This window comes from Diadema antillarum, unplaced genomic scaffold (assembly GCF_040938485.1).
Source record: "Diadema antillarum isolate AM-2024a unplaced genomic scaffold, OU_Dant_1.0 scf00000117, whole genome shotgun sequence".
Classification (NCBI taxonomy): domain Eukaryota; kingdom Metazoa; phylum Echinodermata; class Echinoidea; order Diadematoida; family Diadematidae; genus Diadema; species Diadema antillarum.
Window position 1 is genome coordinate 896,145 of NW_027271006.1, and position 18,502 is coordinate 914,646.

Below are 18,502 nucleotides of genomic sequence, written 5' to 3' on the forward strand. Positions count from 1 at the left end.
CAAGCGAGAGAACAGGAGATTTTGCAAAAATGGGCTTTTGGTAGGAGATCTCCCGTCGAAAGCAGGAGAGTTGGAGTCTCTACAAATACGTTCTGATATTGCTCATGAAAGTCAGGTAGAGGAAAATATGCATTTTTATTGTGCCACAAAAGTGCCTTACATGGATGTAGCATGAAATAATGTATACAAATTTCATATGATGTGTTTGAAAGTCTTTACCCTCATGCAATGATGTAATGTGTGACTCGCTCCGAGCACATTGTTAAAACATTGAATTGACATGTATTCTTGATTTACAGATCTCCAGGCCAGACGCTATGACAGTGCCCACGAACTACACTTGTCCTTGATGATGAATCATATAAGTGAGGTATAAAATAAAATGGGAGATTTACCTCCCAAATCCTTTCTACACTAGACTGTATTTCTGTGATAGGTGCTGTACCGTATTATTACAGATAATCATTTGTACTACCTCTTCAAGTCAGTGTAAATACCAAGTGTGATTCAGCATAGCGTAATGTGTTGTGATTTGTAGCGACATATGTTTCCTCTGCCGTATTTGAAGGAGAAGTGTTCATTGAAAAAAATCCCTATTGGGATATGAAGCTCATTGAAAACATATTGCAAAGTGAATCAATGAGGAGAGCCTTACCTAATGCTGGGGAAAAGGGCGAGATTGAGATTGAACAAGTTAACCGGTTGAGAACGAGTCCTGAGTATACTCGGGCAAGCATCTATGAGAAATGTGTGTTGTAGCCAAATTAAACCCTCCATAACAAGTTCAAATGGAATGGGGAAGGAGTAAAGATACATGTATGCTGTGCTTTAAGCAACTGTTGCTGACTATTTGGTATTACAGGGCCAATACAGGTCATAGCCTATCAATAACTTTCAAAACATACCAGCCAACAATCGAGAGGAATCTACCAAAAGCTGTGATGTTGAATGACCACTATTTTAAAGAGATTTCAAATCTCTTGCCTTATGTTCTCTGCCTTCTTTTTCATATTGTTTACTGTGTCAGTTTCACTGTCATTTCTGATAACCCTGTAGGTGAGCCAGTGGATGGTTGGGGTGAAGAGGTTAATCCAAGAGGCAAGGTCTGCCCTCCCGCCGGAGGAAGAAACCAACTTGGAAGAAGGGGATGACCTCCAGAAGGAGGAAGGCACAAATCTGGAGTCCCGAAGCGATGCTGATGACACCCAGGTCACAGCCAAAGGGGATGGCGTCGACAATGGTCAGGAGCCAGCAAGGGTAGACCAGGCAAAGACGAAGGAGGCATTGTCATCAGCTACACCCACGTCGAATGATGACGAAGCTGTTACCCAAGGAGTGAGCCAGATGGATGTCTCTAAGAGCTGAAAGAGTGTCATTCTTGTTCATGAGGATAAACGATAATTATGCTGCATATCCTGCTCATGGTGGTGATAGACTGTTTTTTTTAGTTCGAAGAGAGAAGCATGAAGCTTCATGGTCTTCTTGTGGCAAATCCCTAAAATCATAATTTTGCAGTAAATTATCATTATTACTAATCATCATTGTAATTTTGATAGTGATCATGTTTATTGTAATGATACTGATAATAATGTTGTTGGTAATAAGAATGAAAGAATGATGATACACTGCTGTTCGTAGTATTATGAAGGTCTCATTTTGTAACCAGGGTACCTTTTCCAGTATAGCACTGTTCTCTTAGTTGGCCCAACCGTAATAATTATCGAATCATAGCCAGGCACTCAGTGTTACATTCGGCCTACAGGGACTAAATGAGTTCACCCATTATAGTCCCCATAGTCGCATTTCTGTGGCTTTTTATATTTTCATTTTGCAACATAGCAGGGCCAGCACCACGTTTTTCAAGGGGGGGGGGGGGGGGGGCATTTTATATTTTTTGTGCCACTACCAGCTTTCATTAGCTAGCAAGCCAACAAAAAAAATTGATTAATTAATAAATACATTTTTTTTTTTTTTTAAGGGAAAAAACAAGGCCTTACCAGCCACTTCTGAGTTTCAGCAGCTGACAAGCAAAAACAAAACAAAAAAAAACAACAACAACAACAAAATTTGAAATGGCCTTCAGTGAAAGTTTTATGGTCCAACTTCCAGGATTAATTTGCTTGAAAGCAAAAACAACAAAAGCTTAAACACATTTTTCTGGTGGCACATCCGGGGTAAAAAAAAAAGGGGAAAAAATTGGGGGGGGGGGAGGCCAGCCAAAAATAATGAATCCTTAAATGCACTTCCTCTGTGGGTTTTCACATTGATCTACATAATTCAATAAAACTGCAAAAGCAGCCAACCACATACCCCAATAACTAGTTAAACAATGTGTTTTTAGTCAGTCAGGTACATATAAGTGAATTGGGGTGGGAATCATGTAATTATAATTCATATATAAAATTATATCTGTAAACACTGGAGCACAAGGAAAAATAGAAAAATTGATCAAGAGATTACAGTAAACTATGTTTAGGGCTACTTCCAAACTCTAGCAGATACTCTAAATATGTGTGGGTGTATATATATCACAATCAACCTTTAGATTTGTCTGTTTGTTAGTATGTTTGTTTTTTATTGTTTTTTTTAAATACATATAGTAACATCAATGTATCTGTCTTTGAGGGATCATGTAGTTTTGGTTGAGACCTTACCTTGGGTTTCTAACATTTTGGGGTGAGATTATGAGAAACCTCTTTAATGAAATATGAAACAGCATGTAATTCTTAAAGGAATTCAACATTTATTTGATGAAAATTGGTTTTGCGATGGCTGAGATACCCAAAAAAGAGCAATTCTAATAAAATGTGGGACCCAGCTTTATTACGATCGCTTTGTTCTACTTTATTTTTGGATGTCTCAGCCATTCCAAAACCGATTTTCATCAAACAAACTTTGAATTCCTCTTAGAAAGGTACGCTCTGTACTATTTTACAAACGGTTTCTTGATAGCTCACAAAAAGTTAAAAGCTCAATTCTCGCCTCTACCAATACTGTACCATCCATTTAATAGTACTTATATGGATCAATGAAGTTTGAAGTTTGCACTTGGGTATTGGCAATGTGGCATTGTGATAGAAAATTGTGTGTGCAAGGTATTAATGATAGGGTACCTTCTCATTGGAGCTCTGTATTATCACTGTACATGTAGTACAGACTACAGCTTTGTATGCAAATTCTCTGTTACCTCTTTAACTTTAACATGCTACATTGATCATGTCCTTAGGGTTGTCTGTGAAATTTGTGCACATTTGGCTCATTGGCACAGAAAAGGTTAATTAACTCTTTATGTGCCACGTTCCCCCGCCCGACTCAGTCGACTGCGTGCCAACTTTGAATATTCTGTTCAAAAGCACAAACCCGCCCAAACCGATCGATAAATCGCCAAATGCCGGGCAGTACAATAAACGCATTTCTTGCGATTCCATTCCTTTCACATGTACATGTAGCTTATATTTTATGTGGTGATTGACTATCAATGGGTGTCCCTACTGGATTTGCAAGTAGATTCTAAGTTTCTGTCACTGTTTTGTGTGCAAAAAAAATAAATCATGCTTTTACAATAATGTAGCTACTGGTGATCACAAGCAATCACGGGTTTGTCGTACAATTTACGTAAAAAACAAAGCGTGGCATTTCCTCTCCAACGTTACGCCTTATAATGTCCAGGGTAACAAAAATGAATAAAAGCTTCATACGTTTGCAAAACAGAACCTTTTCACAAAGCATAACTTTGTTGCAGTCTCAGAATAATGTGGCACACAGGGGGTTTATACCATGGCAATTAAAGAGTTAAAACAAATTGGAGGAGTGGATGAACCAAAACTCCTCAGAAATCTTAAACATTATGTTGTGTGCATTATGTATACACATACAACACCTAAAAGAAATGTAGCTATCTGATTGGTCGATTACTCCTCAATTTTGTACCATGGGTATTGCACTCATGACCATTTACTATTTGTGTGATATTTTGCTTTTTTCTGTAACTAGGGAATATCAGAGCTACCAAGTCTACCTGATTCACCTGCAGGCTCTGTGAAAACATAACTATCTCTTCATATCCTGACAAGTTATAGAAGCCTTTCTGACCTTTGAATTCTTTTCGCATGTTGAGATGCACTTATGTTCTGTATCTCTGTAATAACTTTCGTGGACCCTCCCGATCTTGTTTTGTGAAATTTGGCAGTTCTTTATTGATGTGTGTGCATTGCTATCACAGAGACTCCCAACCCAAAGCACCTTCTGATCTGGAGATTCTCCCGCCTGAAACCCCTAGCAAACGGGAGACTCCATGTTGATGTGTGCGAAGCACAAAGTTCCTAGGGTTCTAGATGGTCTCTGGTGTTATCAAAGGCTTATTTTTTCAACATACAATAGCAATAAGTATGAAATCCTTTCCATCGGGAAACACAGAGCCAGGGTGGGAGAAATTAAATCTCAAGCGGGAGAACGGGAGATTTTGCAAAAATGGGTTTTCAGCGGGAGATCTCCCGTCGAAAACGGGAGAGTTGGAGTCTCTGCTACCAGTGGCATGGGTCTCAATCACTGTGTCTATTGACATACAGTAAAGGATGAAATTAATTTAGCTCATGGAGGATGATGCATTTGAATGCGAAGTAAAATGATCTGTGAGGAAGAAAGGCAAAAAACACTTTTCCGTTCATGTTAAGGGTGCCATGGAAAGTTTGCCTTAAAATTAGAAGCCCGGAGTGTTAGCATTTAATATTACTTTGGTAGAGGTACAGTGCACATGTATTTTCTATTCTCATACCATTATTTGGAAAATGTTTGAAACACTTGCCTGTGTTTTAATAATGCACATGTAGATGAAGAGCTGTAGTAGTGTAATATGTCTGTTTCAGACAGTGCTGAATTAATCAATGGTTTTGCCAAGTCTCCTAATTCTGAAAGTTTATCTCTGAAAATAGTTAGATAACTTATCATGTCATGTCAAGAGCGTACGGCTTCCTGATTTGAAAACTGTTATAAGCATGGAGATGTAAGTAACATGAAGGCATCTTTTTGATACATGTATCTCTATGAAACCTCTGAGTCTCAGCGTTTGATATAGTGATAGGTGTTGGCAGCCCTGATTCTGTGTTTTACGGTTTTGTGTTTCTATTTTTATACATTGCACTCCCCTCATAACGAACATGGTTATAATGAAATTCTTAGTCATACAACGAAGTAAAAATTCAGGTCCCAAAATTATCATCTGCAGTGCATCTTTATTTTGCGCTGAATTGTTTGACTGTAATGAAATTTTGATATGACGAAAGAAAAATGCCGGTCCAGAAGACTGTTGTAATGGGAGTGTGCTGTATTCTTGAAACGCTGCAGGTGTATCATGTGACTGTTATATCAGATTTATCGTTTTGTTGAAATTTCACCTGCTTATAATTACCACAACTGTATTTGTTTGTAGGAAATGTCATCTGTACATGAATACATTTACAGTTTCACACTGAAGTCATGAGTAAGTATTGAAACTAGATGGTCTCATTTTATTTATACATAAAAATAGTTATAATATTGTGAAGATGTTTATTTTGAATAAAATAGTATGAGACTATAAAAGCATGATACATGTACAACACCTATATCCATGCATTTAATTATTGAATGACGTTTGATGTGTACCTGGTACACACTCTTTTTTGTATGGAAGAAAGAATAAAAGAATTCAAATAATACACAAGTAGAGAGAGAGAGGGGGGGGGGGGAGAGAAAAAAAAGAGCAGTTGATGTAGGAGGAAGAGGAAGTATTATATCTATTAAACAGCTCTATACACACTCTGCTTTCAAAATTAGCAAAGTTATGCTGAAAGCATACTGAAAAAAATCGCTAATAAATACAGTAAAAAAGAAAACGTGGACAAGAGTGGCCATGGAAAGAGAGTGTAAGAATAAGAGATTCTAGGAAGAGATTCTGAAAAAAAAACTGAAAGGAGAGAAACTGAAAAGGAGTTGTAGTGTCTTCTCGTGCTGCATATTATACTAGTGCAAATTATATTTGTAAAACTCACATGCTACACTTTTATAGAATCCACTCTTATGTCTTATAAGTCTTCATTACCTTCACAAAGTACAATTAAACAAAGATTACAGATAAACGGTGTCAAAAAGTATGTGATTTCCGGCGACAAAATTGTCCAAATAAAAGTAAATCTCTTGTGTTCGCTCCATGCAGAGATGGATATTGATGGCACCAGTTGAGTCTTGACTGCTAAACTACGGAGTACTCAATACTCGAATGAACTGTCTGTGCATGAACCTCACATATCGCCCTCTGCGGCAAATGTATGTACATGGTGATGTCCTGTACGTTATTGGTATATTATAGGCGTAATACAGAACCAACATATGACCGATACTTCTCAAAAATAACTGAATCAACATTGGTTCAGTTGAACGTTTACTTTTGATCTTCTTGTAGTGAGAAAGCTAAAGCAAAGGAGGACTTGGGTGGTGAACTTGTGATGCTAGGAAGCTGTTCCTGTCTAAGGCTTTGATCCTGCCTTGTTTCGTCGCCAGCATTCATTTCTACACTATAGGCGTGTCCGTGTATACTTATTCACGCACTGCATCTGCTGCCGGAGTCTTCATACGTTGAAGACGTGTAATTCTGAGCAGGGCTGCGGCTGAAAAGATTGGAGGAGCCATCAGGGATCCGCGTAGAATAGCTAAGAAGTCGATTGGAGAGAAGTCGCTCTGCCTGTTTTTATCATCAGATAAAAACAGAATTTTCACTGCTGTGCTGATCTATGAGCAATGTCGAATATGACCAAAGAGGATAACGGTGAGTTTTCAGTGAACATGGTGAAGACATTGCATGGAAAAACATTGTATTTTTTTCTGGTCGGCCCGGCCTACTGCAGTACTGGACGTGTCACGCTGTATGCTGTGATTGTCAGTTATTTACAGTAGACTTAGAAATCTACTTATCGTCAAATCGACCCCCCCCCCCCCCCCCCCTCCGAATCAAGGCCTGATTATTGGTCTAGTTCTACATCAGATACAGTATACATGTAGTTGTATTTACAACACTTCCCTTTTTATAAAATCTGTGGGCCTGGGTGGGAACAGCTTACAGTTTTAAAATAGTGACAGTATGTTGGAGGGCACCTGCAGTTGTAATCCATCCCATCTGATTACTGCAGCAGCCACTATCTTTGTAACCATCTACATCCTTTAGGTGTTTTTTGCTTCAAACACTTTCCCATGAAGACCATCTGAAGACTCCCACAGTCTGTTATTGGAATATTATGAAACCTGGGCCTGGCTTGTAAACATGGTGATTGTAAACATGTCTCAATTGTCTGGTCATGTAATTATTTGAATTTGTTGATACTGAACACATGCTACTGATACACAGTCAACACACCTGTAACCTGTAACGTTACTGTATACAGTACCAGTAGCAGTACACTACACAAGTGTCCACATACCTTGTACAAGTCGTACATAACGCAACAAACGATGATACACACATAATCTAATTGTTACAGTTAGCGTCTATTAAATAAACCTTGTACAAAGTGTATGAGCATATACACAATTACATTTGTAATTGTACACTGAATAATAGCTACAAAACGGAAAGCGTATGATTTACTGTGAACATCCCACCTTGTACATGCATTTACACTGCACTCATTTGGTACTCATATTCATAACTTTGTGTTACACTTTTTTGTTGTTCTTTTTTTGTAGAGGGTATACCAAGCCAAGGTCAATGTATGTACAACCTAGCTGTGACTATTGTAGTCATCCAAGACTACAACTTTGTAGCAGAGGATACATGGCTGACCTGTACAGCACAAGACTGTCGGGGGGGAAAAAGAAGGATTGTATAATGGAATACAAATTGTAGGAGAGTCATGTATGATCTTCATATTTTACTGTAGCTGCACACCTTGCATAGTTTAGCTTGTTCAGTTGATTTTATTTTTGGTGCAATACTCTTGCTTTTATTTTCCATTTCCTTTATATATTTACAAGCTGTATATACCGTTGTACAGTAGTTGAGATGATTTGTGATGATTGCTTTTTATCAATATTGATAATGATGTAGAAAACAGTAAACATTTTTAAAAGAAGTCACATGTATACAGGTGTGATTACAACGCACTGAAATGCTGTATACTTCCTACAGAAAAATCTCTTCTGTATTCTACTTGGCTAATACTCTGATATCGTGCAATGTTTTCTTTTCATTTCTTTTGAAAATAGACTCGGCTACCCTTCCCTCTGATGTCAACAGGGCCAAGGACTGTACAGCAGATGACGGGGAGGATGCTGAAGAGAAGGCAAGACTCATCTGTCAGGTCCTGGAACTCCAGAATACTCTGGATGGTAATATGGCAGTCCTCACAGTCATTGTAGCTGGTTCAGTTCTAGTACACACACACACACACACACTCATATACACACTCACAATTATTATTTCTTTATTGATTTTTGCAACGTGATGCGAAAGCTGTTCATTTTTTAGTGTGGAGAAAGCAACATTATTACTCTCACAATCTGCCTTTATATGATGCAGAAATAGGTCCCTCTTTTTTATGTTTGTTTGTTTGTTTGTTTGTTTTTTAAACCTTCACAATTACTTGCCCAGCGTATTGCATGTTAAGGGCATGTAGAAAAATATTCGTCAATCCCATGATGCAACTCCTCACAGTAGGGTGCCTGGAGTGGCACTTCTGTCCTTGTTAAGGCATGCACAGTTTGGAGATTGACAGTGCTGCTTGCAGCCAAATTATTGTTTGTTTGTTTGTTTGTTTGTTTTTAAACGTACCCTGGTGCCAAATAAAGTCAATTTTCAAAGCTTTATGCAAAAATTGTTTACTCCTGAGTGAATGGGCATGTTGTTATGTCCTGTCATGTGTTATTGAGTGCAGGAGCAATTTTCTTATTTACTTCAAATAATCATTGCCTAACCTGACAGTTTGTTCAAAGCTAAACATACAGCTGTACACTATTGTTGTCAAGTGTGCTCATGCTGAGCAGTGTTCTCTGGTAGAGCAGCTAAATTTTAACTTAAACCTGATAATGCTGGAGGCTCCCGTGCATTTGAATGTCGCTTCATGACTTGACATGACATATTGATTATCTATGACACTTCCTGAATTGGGAATTACATTTACCCACTGAGATACATTGCAACACCCAAGTGTCTCCTTGCATGCTCTTTCGATCTGTGAATGTTGAATACCTCTGCTGGTCTTTATTTTTCAGGGACATTGAAGATGATGACATTTGATTTGCTGGATTGATATGTTCAAACACAGTGCTATAAATTTGGTTTGAATAGCAGGATGACATGAATTAACCAAAATCATGAAATCAAATTCAAAGAATTAGGGTTTATGCCATATTAAATGTTCTATCAAATTTTGTGTACAATAAGATACTACAACTGTATACAATATATAATGTATGTTGTTTTTGCTAAATCCACCGATGCACATGATACATGCAGTGTATGTAGACTGCAAAGCAGTATGTAGACCTGCATGTACAGTAGGCATAACTTTGCTGACAGTTACCCAACCACCTTTTAATACTTCTCACTGAAGAGAGATGATGAATCATTAAAGGACAAGTCCATCTTCATATACATGCACGTGTAAGGATTGAGAGAATGCAGCAATATTGGTAGAACGCATTATCAGTGAAAGTTTGAGGAAAATTGGACAATCCTTTCAAAAGTTACGAATATCTTAAGTATCTGCGCAGTCACTGCTGGAAGAGAAGACTAAGTATGATGTCACATGCGTACAACAATATAAGGAGAATAAAAAGAGAATTTCACTAAACTTTACTTTTTGAATAAAGTGCACATTTCTTCGACTTGCTACTGACGTATGTTATTAAAGGGCAATATTATTCCCCCTGCCTTCTGAAAGAGAGAAGTCGAGTGCTCTTTTGTTATGCGAGAAAAATGGAAATATGTTGAATTTTCTTTATTCTTTCTTTATATCGTTGTACTCATGTGACATCACAAGTTATTGACCGATTCGGGTTGGTTGAGGGCAGCAGACATTTTACGGCACAGGGCGGAGCCATAGTGGGTGTATCGGTGTGTATCAGCCGACCCCCCCTGCTCTCCCCCACCCCCGGGCAACATGTTTATCACGCACTTGTAACAAAGGTTCGCGCACTAGCAAGCATTCGCGCACTCAGTACAAGACGCCCATTGGCTAACGCAGTTTTTCATTCTGCGCGCGTGCTAATGTAGGGAGAGGGGTGGGGGAGTGTGGAGGGGGGTCGGATGATACACCCAGTATGGCGCTGCCCATGCCAAAAATACACATAGCGCGTCACAGAATCGGTCAATAGTAGTCTTTATACCCCCGCCAAACGAAGTTTGAAGGGGGTATATAGGAATCAGCGGACGGTCGGGCGGTCGGTCGGGCGGTCGGTTGGGCGGTAGGTCGGGCGGTCGGTCGGGCGGTCGGGCGGTCGGGCGGTCGGTCCGTTGCAAATCTTGCGTCGCGAACTACTTCCTCAGTTTTCAACCGATTCCCATAAAACTTGACACAGATGTGTGCCTTTAGTTGTAGATGTGCAAGACGTATTTTTTGACAGTACCCAAAAGTACGTTGCCATGGTAACGGCATATTATGGGCAAAAATGGGTACAAATCTTGCGTCGCGAACTCCTCCCACAGTTTTTGATCAATTTTTATGAAATTAGGTACAGATGTTCCTCTGAATATGTTAATGTGCAAGACACATATTTCCGCAGTGGCAAAAAGTGCGTTGCCATGGTAACGGCATGTTATTGGTAAAATATAGGGCAAAATGCTTCATGGCAAAACTGCTTCATCAGTGTTCTTCCAATTCTCATGGAATTCATATTGAATGTTTGTCTTAGGATATAGGTCAGCATGACACATTTGTTGACAGTGACAAAAAGTATTGTTACGGTCAAGTTCACACAAATGAATACAAGGCGGTCTCAGTGAATTGAAATGAACAAATCTTCCGGGTTTTTATTAGGAAATTATTTAACAATCAGTCTCCAACCGGAATCACAGAATTGTTGTTCAACACATTACAGTGAAATCAACCATAACAATGAAAGATAGACGGGATCGTTTCAACTAAGAAAACATAAGTTCAGATTGTATAATACCTGGCCAGGGTTTCACCCTAAGAGAGTCAACGTCGGGGCCCAACACATCGGCGACGTGGCGGGGAGGCGACGTCAGACGCTATCACGTGGAGGACACGTCAATACACGGGACGTCGTCGGGTCAGCGGGCGACGATATCTCAGCACAGTTTGCAGCGCTGTGACTGTGCCAGACAGAAGGGCGTTGGCCGCTGGGTGCGCGTGGTCCCTCACAGCGTCTCGGCGCCCTGTATCGACCTCGGCGCGGCTCCCACTAGTCACCGTGCAGCAACCACAGGTGGGCGTTGGCTCAAAACCATCTGGTGGTTCACCTGGAAATCGACGAAAACTTAATGTCGCCGTCGTCGTCGAAAGAAAACGGGCTAGAGGGAAATAGGCATATCCTGGTTTATCTCGCCTCTCAGCACCTAAAATCCACTTAGCAGAGCACGTTCCTTGGGGAAAGCAATTCCTCCCAAGATTGTAGACAAGAACGCCGAGAAAGTGATAACGGTCCTCTCTAACCGGAGTCCGATAGTCGACTGACACGACCAATGTATTTTTAACATGAACATGATTACATACATGGAAAATTCCGTCAGGCACGCCCAGCTTAATATATTCATAACATTAAACTCAACCTGGGCGAAGTGTGTAAGGCTGCGGTTCAAACGAGTGACTCAAAAGGAGATTACGTAACCGGTGGTGTTTACAAACATTCGCGATCATGCACGTGTGATCGCATACACATGATCCTAAAACATGAAACTATATTCTAAAAATGATTACATGGGCAAATTCGTAACAGTATGTTGCCATGGTAACAGCTCACATATTATGAGCCAAAATGATGGAAAATTTTGTGTTGCAAACTACTTCCTCAGTTTTTGCCCAATTTCCATGAAACTTGGCACAGATGTGTGCCTTTGGTTGTAGATGTGCAAGACGCATTTTTTGACAGTACCCGAAAGTGCGTTGCCATGGTAACGGCATATTAATGGCAGAAGATCAAGGAAAGATCTTGCGGATTTAACTACTTCCTCAGTTTTTTGACCAAAGCTTATGAAATGTGGCACACACCTTGATCTTGGTGAGAAGATGTGGAAGACATATTTTTCGGACGTGTCGGAAGCTGCGTTGCCATGGTAACGGCATATAAATGGCAGAAGATCAAGGAAAGATCTTGCGGATTGAACTACTTCCTCTGTATTCGACTGAAGCTCATGAAATGTGGCACACACATTGGTCTTGGTGGGAAGATGTGCAAGACATATTTTTTGGACGTGTCGGAAGCTGCGTTGCCATGGTAACGGCATATTAATGGTGGAAGATCAAGGAAAGATCTTGTGGATTGAACTACTTCCTCAGTTTTTGACAAAAGCTTATGAAATGTGGCACACACAATAGTCTTGGTGGGAAGATGTGCAAGACATATTTTTCGGACGTGTCGGAAGCTGCGTTGCCATGGTAACGGCATTTAAATGGCAGAAGATCAAGGAAAGATCATTCCTTGGGTAAGACTGTCGTCACGGGGCGGGGGTATTAATCACCTTAAGTGATATTTCTAGTTTCATCCAGCCTTGACTGAGCAGAAACTTCAAAGAAAAAAAAAACAACTTTTGAACGGATTGTCTGATTTTGCTCAAACTCTCACTGATGTGTTCTATTAATATTGCTGCATTCACTCAACCCACATGTCACTGAAAGTGAACTTGTCCTTTAAACTCTTTCTTTGCCATTGAGTCAAATGTGCACAAATTTCACCCATAATGGCATACACAGTATCTATGGACAGGAAAATTAGTATTCCCCGTGTGTCTTTGCGGGTTCCGTAACATTTGCTCCTACAACAATTGCTCCATGGCTATGGAATGTCTGCGCGCTATTAGAAAGCTAAACATAAATTCTACCCACAAATCGTTTGTATACCCCCAACCTTAAAGGACAAGTTCACCTTCATAAACATAAGGATTGAGAGAATGCAACAATATTAGTAGAACACATCAGTGAAAGTTTGAGGAAAATTGGACAATCGATGCAAAAGTTATGAATTTTTAAAATTTCTGTTTTGGAACCGCTGGATGAGGAGACTACTACAGCTTGTGAGTCATATGCGTACAACAGTATAAAGAAAATATAAAGAAAATTCAACATATTTTCACTTTTTTTCGCATAATAAAAGAGCACTTGACTTGCCTCTTTCTAAAGGCAGGGGGAATAATATTACCCATAACATTTGTCGGTAACGAGTCGGGGGAATGTGTACTTTTTTCATAAGATGAAATTTTGTGAAATTCTCTTTATATTTTCCTTATATTGTTGTACGCATGTGACATCTAAGTTTTTCACACACTGCAGTAGTCTTCTCATCCAGCGGTTACTGCACAAAAACTTCAAAAATTCATAACTTTTGAACGGATTGTCCGATTTTCCTCAAACTTTCAATGATTGTGTTCTACTAATATTGCTACATTCTCTCAATCCTTATGTTTATGAAGGTGAACTTGTCCTTTAATCCTAATCCTCACATCAAACTAAACCTAAACCCTGTCACAGCCTTGTCCTTGGACAAGTCCTTGGGGAAAATAAGACCAGAGCAATTGTTGCACTGAGCAAATGTTGTGCCACTGTCTTTGCAGGTTATTCTCGACCCACCCAAGGTCATGCAATACGTATCACATACACTGTAAACCATGTCCTGTATTTTACCTAATTTCCCAGACCTGTCCCTGCGAGTGGACAAAGTGAAGGAGGAGAACCTGAAACTGAAGTCAGAGAACCAGGTCCTGGGCCAGTACATTGAGAACCTCATGTCAGCCTCCAGCATGTTTCAGTCCACATCACCTAAGAACAAGAAAAAGTAAGCTTTAATGTAAAAGACTCCTCTATCACCATATGAACTGTCTACTGGTACCTTATAATATAGCAGCATTATCTTACGGGAGTGTATACAAAATGTGTATGCCCTCCCTCGAGATATTGTTGCTAGAGTGTTGGTAAAGATGAACATTGGAAAGACAGGTTAAAAACATGTGATGCAACACAAATCTATCATTGATTCTGGTGATTTTAAAGTGAAACAAATGTCATTGATTTTATCACTAAGGGCCTGTTACATAGCAGATGACTGCTTAAGTGATTGAAATCTTACTGTTCACATGGATCTCTTGTGCCAAAATTCAATGGTTCTGGATGATCTTTGGTTTCTTGACTCATTGACAATAGTACGGTATGAGCTTCCATGATACATAGACACTCTGAGTGTAAAAATTCATCGTATGATATTGTGTGTGTGTAGGTTGAGGAGGAGCAGTGCCTTGATTGTAATCACCAGCCCTTCATTTTAAAATAAGAAAAGAAAAAAAGAGTGTGTCTACACTGTGTTGTATTCTAACCTGTGAAATATCATTTTCACCCAGGAAATTTATTCTTAACCCATTGAGGACGGCCTGATTTGCTACAACACGCATTTCCCATAGACGCCTGCACGAGTATACTCGGGACTCGTCCTTAATGGGTTAATATGATTGTTAATATGTGACCGTGCACCTCAAAACGAACATAAAGTCGCACACACTGATTTTGCGTGAGGACTGAAAATAAGTGAAATGGGTCAACCTAGCCGAACTTGACTTTTTCATATTTTCTGAAAGAGCGGGTCTTCTTTTACATTATGCTCAAATTTGGTATCATAAAACGGGCAAGAAAGTGTGTTTTTTAGCAGTTTATCTCGAACATTTTTGGTAGAATAGTGTGATTACGTGTGTCTTTAGAATCCCTTTTTCATTTCTGAAAAACCTTGTCCACACTCTTCACTTTCAACTCTAATAACTTTTACAAGGATAATGCTACTGCTTTGAAAGTTGGCATTAATTATGGACAGAATGTGTTAATGAGGCATGCTTAATTTCACTTTAATTTGATAATTCCTTCATTGTTGTTACTCTGGTGGTTTACTTCCTGTTTTTTGTGCCATTCATCGCACAGCCAGCACGGTTTGGAAAAGATTAAGCGCTTGAATAGACACTGTACTTCAGAGCCTCTTTTCTCAGTACACACTTTTCCTGAGTTTGTGCTTTCTTTCCAATATTTGGATAGGTTAGGAGAGTCCATTTGATTTGAGTTATACATCATTTTAAAGCTTAAAGTCTGTTATTTCAGAATATGATCTTAACTAAAAATTCATGTCTGGCGACTTTTTGTTTGTTTTGAGGTGCAGGGTCACATATGTACAAGTAGTAGTGCCACAACTTTGTACATTGTACAAAAACTTTACAGTGAAAGAATTTTCAGTCATTGCCATACTGGTATATTGCTCTGATGTTTACTACGTGTACTTCAGTGTTTCAATGATACTCATTAGGTGCTGTTTACCTTTGGGAGCAGTGATTTAAAAAAATTTCAAGACATCACATTTGATGCATATGTGTAGGTCTGTTGTATCACAAAACATCGTACTATATCAATTTTTTGCAATAAAGCCTATTAAAAATATAAGAAGATATCTGTATTTATCTCAATAAACCATAACTGTAGACGATTTTTCAAATAGTCTGGAAACATTTTTATTATAATTATTGTTCACATTTTGTGGGAATACTTAACATCGATTATATGGATTAAAATTTTTTTTCAGTAGTTGTTTCTATCCCTAACTCACATTTTAGAACTATTTTAAAGCACTAATGCTGAATTTTTGTTTAATCTGCCAATGGTAAATTAAGCCTTTAAGGGTATACTGAATGCACAGCATTTTATTTAAAAACTAAGGATTTCAGAATATTCTACATGTTGGAGAACTCGTGTTCACAGGTGGTCTATTTGATATCTTTAAACCTTTCTCTTTTTTCTGTCTTTCCGATACAGGTCGGGCAGCAAGAGCAAGAAGGCAGATAAGTGAGACGACTGATGGACCTGACAAAGGGCGGAAATTGGGCTCTTTATTTCATGTGCAATTTTTATTGTTTTAATATGCAAATCATTATAGCTGTCAATCATATGTCTGTCATTAGAAATTGCTGGTCTCCTCCGCCGCAAAGTCTTCTGGAATATTAGAATGTTTTGCACTCTATCTGCAGTGCTGTTCAGCATGTCCCACATGTGTCATAATTTTTTCTGTAGAGAAACTTATTAACAGTAACTAGCTGTTTATGGTTTTATTTCAACTGTTTTAAAAGCGACTGATGTTGCTCTAGACAAGTGAATTGTGCGTATAGAGGTCAGTGACCCTGTAGATATACAATAAGGTGTATTTCATTTACTTCAGCAGATCAGCCAGAATTTGACCAAAATGCAGTTCCTGAGAGAAATATAGTTCTGATGCAAGGCTGTTCAATTACTATTTAAGTCATCTTAATATTATGTCCCGCTGATTCTTCAACATAACTATCCTTTTCTCACAAGTGTATTACATTGCTTGCAGAGTATTCACCATTTGCTAAGTCTGCAGAACAACAGGAATATGATTCATTCTGTTTTTATTTTAAATTCATTTTGTTAGAGTTGTGTGAAAGTGTTGCCTTCCTCTGTCTCTGAAATTCATAGGGACACAACTTCCAAGTTGAGTTTAATGCAGAATTGCACTAACTTTCCTCTCATAGCTCCCTGTTTCTGCCTGACATTCGCTCAGTCATAACTTCTTTTATACTTCTTTCATAATTACAAAGTATGTCTGCTTTTGCTCCAGTTATCTCTTAGGTTCACCTTTCTTTTGGTTTCTTCTACTTCAACAGTGTTGTATTTATGATGTATTTGAGAAGAGTTCTTAAAAAAGAAGGTTGTAAATGCAAGACACATATGTCCTGTAAAGCCATAAATTTTTGCATGCATGAAACTTTTGCAAACTTTATGAGGAGCCAATATTCACAGAAGTGGAATGCATGCAAAAGTTTTTTGTCGACACAAAGCATCGAAGGCCAGTACACAGCTGTGCAACACCACAGTCGGCAATTAGTGAAGGTTTCATGCTGCCAAAGAGGCTGCGGGTTCCAAATTGCAAAAGTTTCGTGCCCCAAATGTTTCTGGTTTTACAGTTAATTAGTTTGTAATACAGCAACCCTTCCTGCGTAAAATTGCTCATATTTGTACATGTACTATGCTCTGTTCACCTTACAGTACAGATGTCCTTAAACCTGACTGTCAATGAATTCTGTGAGCTTCATTTGTATCACAGTGGCTGCTGTATTGTACTGTCAGGTTATTACACGTGAATTGAGTTATCGAGCTTACGTAAGTTTTGTGGGGAATTAACAAATACCTTAACATAGGTTTGATGTTACTAGTGCGAGATCTTGCCAAAAGATGAAGATATGCAGACATTTGCTGCATGATTGAAATGTCACCATTGTCCATCAGAGTCAACCATTTGCATGCATTTACTCAGTAAGAATGCAAAGGAGTTTCATGAGAATGCTGTTGCATGAGAATGCTGGCACATTTAATGATTGCCATTTGAGAATCAATATGACAAATGATTTGGGACTCCATACAGGGCCTGCCACTGATATGAATTTCAATATTGCGCTGACTTCGAGCACAATGTTTAAAACACTGATATTCTGCTTTGTTTATCGTTACACCTGTTTCAGAGTGCTCTGTTGTGCTAGACTATACAGTGTACAATGTACACTTATTCCATAAATCATGTTGATGTGATAGATTTATCCGAGTATGCTGTATATTCTTGTAGCATGCATTGAAAGTATAATGTACAGTAGGCAGGTGTTATGTGGTTTGTAGTTTATGGGAGCTTTCAGTCCTGTCCATACGTTCCGCATGTATCCAGCTGTACATTGCTACCTGACATGTTGCTGCATCACAAAATATGCGTGTTCTGCTTTTGTACCCACAGTACCTAAATTTTCATGAGAATTTGAGTAAATGAGTTTGAGTGTTATTTGCTCCATCTGCTTGTTTGAAGAGTTCTTAACATGTAAAGAAATCAGCATGGATAAACAATTATTTTATTATATTCTTTGTTCTGACATCAGCATGGGAATTTACAGTGCTACCACTTCGAACTCAGACCTGTGTTGTGCCTCATGGCAGAATCAACTCTCTTTAGCACTTTGATATCACTGGTAGTCTGGAATTGTACTGTTATGAAACTCTTCGTTTACACCATGATTCAAAGGCAAGACATACATGTAACAGCTGGCAGATTACGATGAGAATCTACAATGTAGCAGCTGTGGTGTAGGCTTTCAATACTACACGTTTGTTCATTCTGTACGGTGCGTAGTTTCTGGCTTCCTTCATACAGAATCTGCAGTATCCAAGAGCACCACAAGCATAATTGTAAGAACATTACATTTTTGGGATGTACTTTTTAATTGCTAGCATTCTCTTTAAAAGAAAAAAGATTATGTCGCTGTACTTACTCT

At 38.8% G+C, this 18,502-nt stretch overlaps 2 protein-coding genes across 2 annotated transcripts in view; both read left to right on the top strand.

Moving 5' to 3' along the window:
- The window catches only part of LOC139719959 (uncharacterized), a 28,095-nt gene extending 26,730 nt beyond the window's left edge, over positions 1-1,365 (top strand). The window contains exons 6-7 of the mRNA XM_071631339.1: positions 300-370; positions 1,057-1,365. Coding sequence (XP_071487440.1) covers positions 300-370; positions 1,057-1,365 — 380 coding nt within the window. The remainder of the gene's footprint in view (positions 1-299; positions 371-1,056) is intronic.
- Positions 1,366-6,337: 4,972 nt separating this feature from the next.
- Positions 6,338-18,260, top strand: LOC139719953 (short coiled-coil protein B-like). Its single transcript, XM_071631334.1, has 4 exons — positions 6,338-6,802; positions 8,236-8,358; positions 13,842-13,980; positions 15,987-18,260. Exons 1-4 carry the CDS (start codon positions 6,775-6,777, stop codon positions 16,018-16,020), a joined length of 324 nt encoding a protein of 107 aa, XP_071487435.1. The 5' UTR covers positions 6,338-6,774; the 3' UTR covers positions 16,021-18,260.
- Positions 18,261-18,502: the final 242 nt, after the last annotated feature.

Bases quoted from the DNA above. Each gene is read 5' to 3' on its own strand.
- LOC139719953 (XM_071631334.1), top strand. From the start codon at position 6,775: ATGTCGAATATGACCAAAGAGGATAACG. The intron at 6,803-8,235 runs GTGAGTTTTCAG...TTTTGAAAATAG, and splicing joins TATGACCAAAGAGGATAACG to ACTCGGCTACCCTTCCCTCT. The intron at 8,359-13,841 runs GTAATATGGCAG...CTAATTTCCCAG, and splicing joins ACTCCAGAATACTCTGGATG to ACCTGTCCCTGCGAGTGGAC.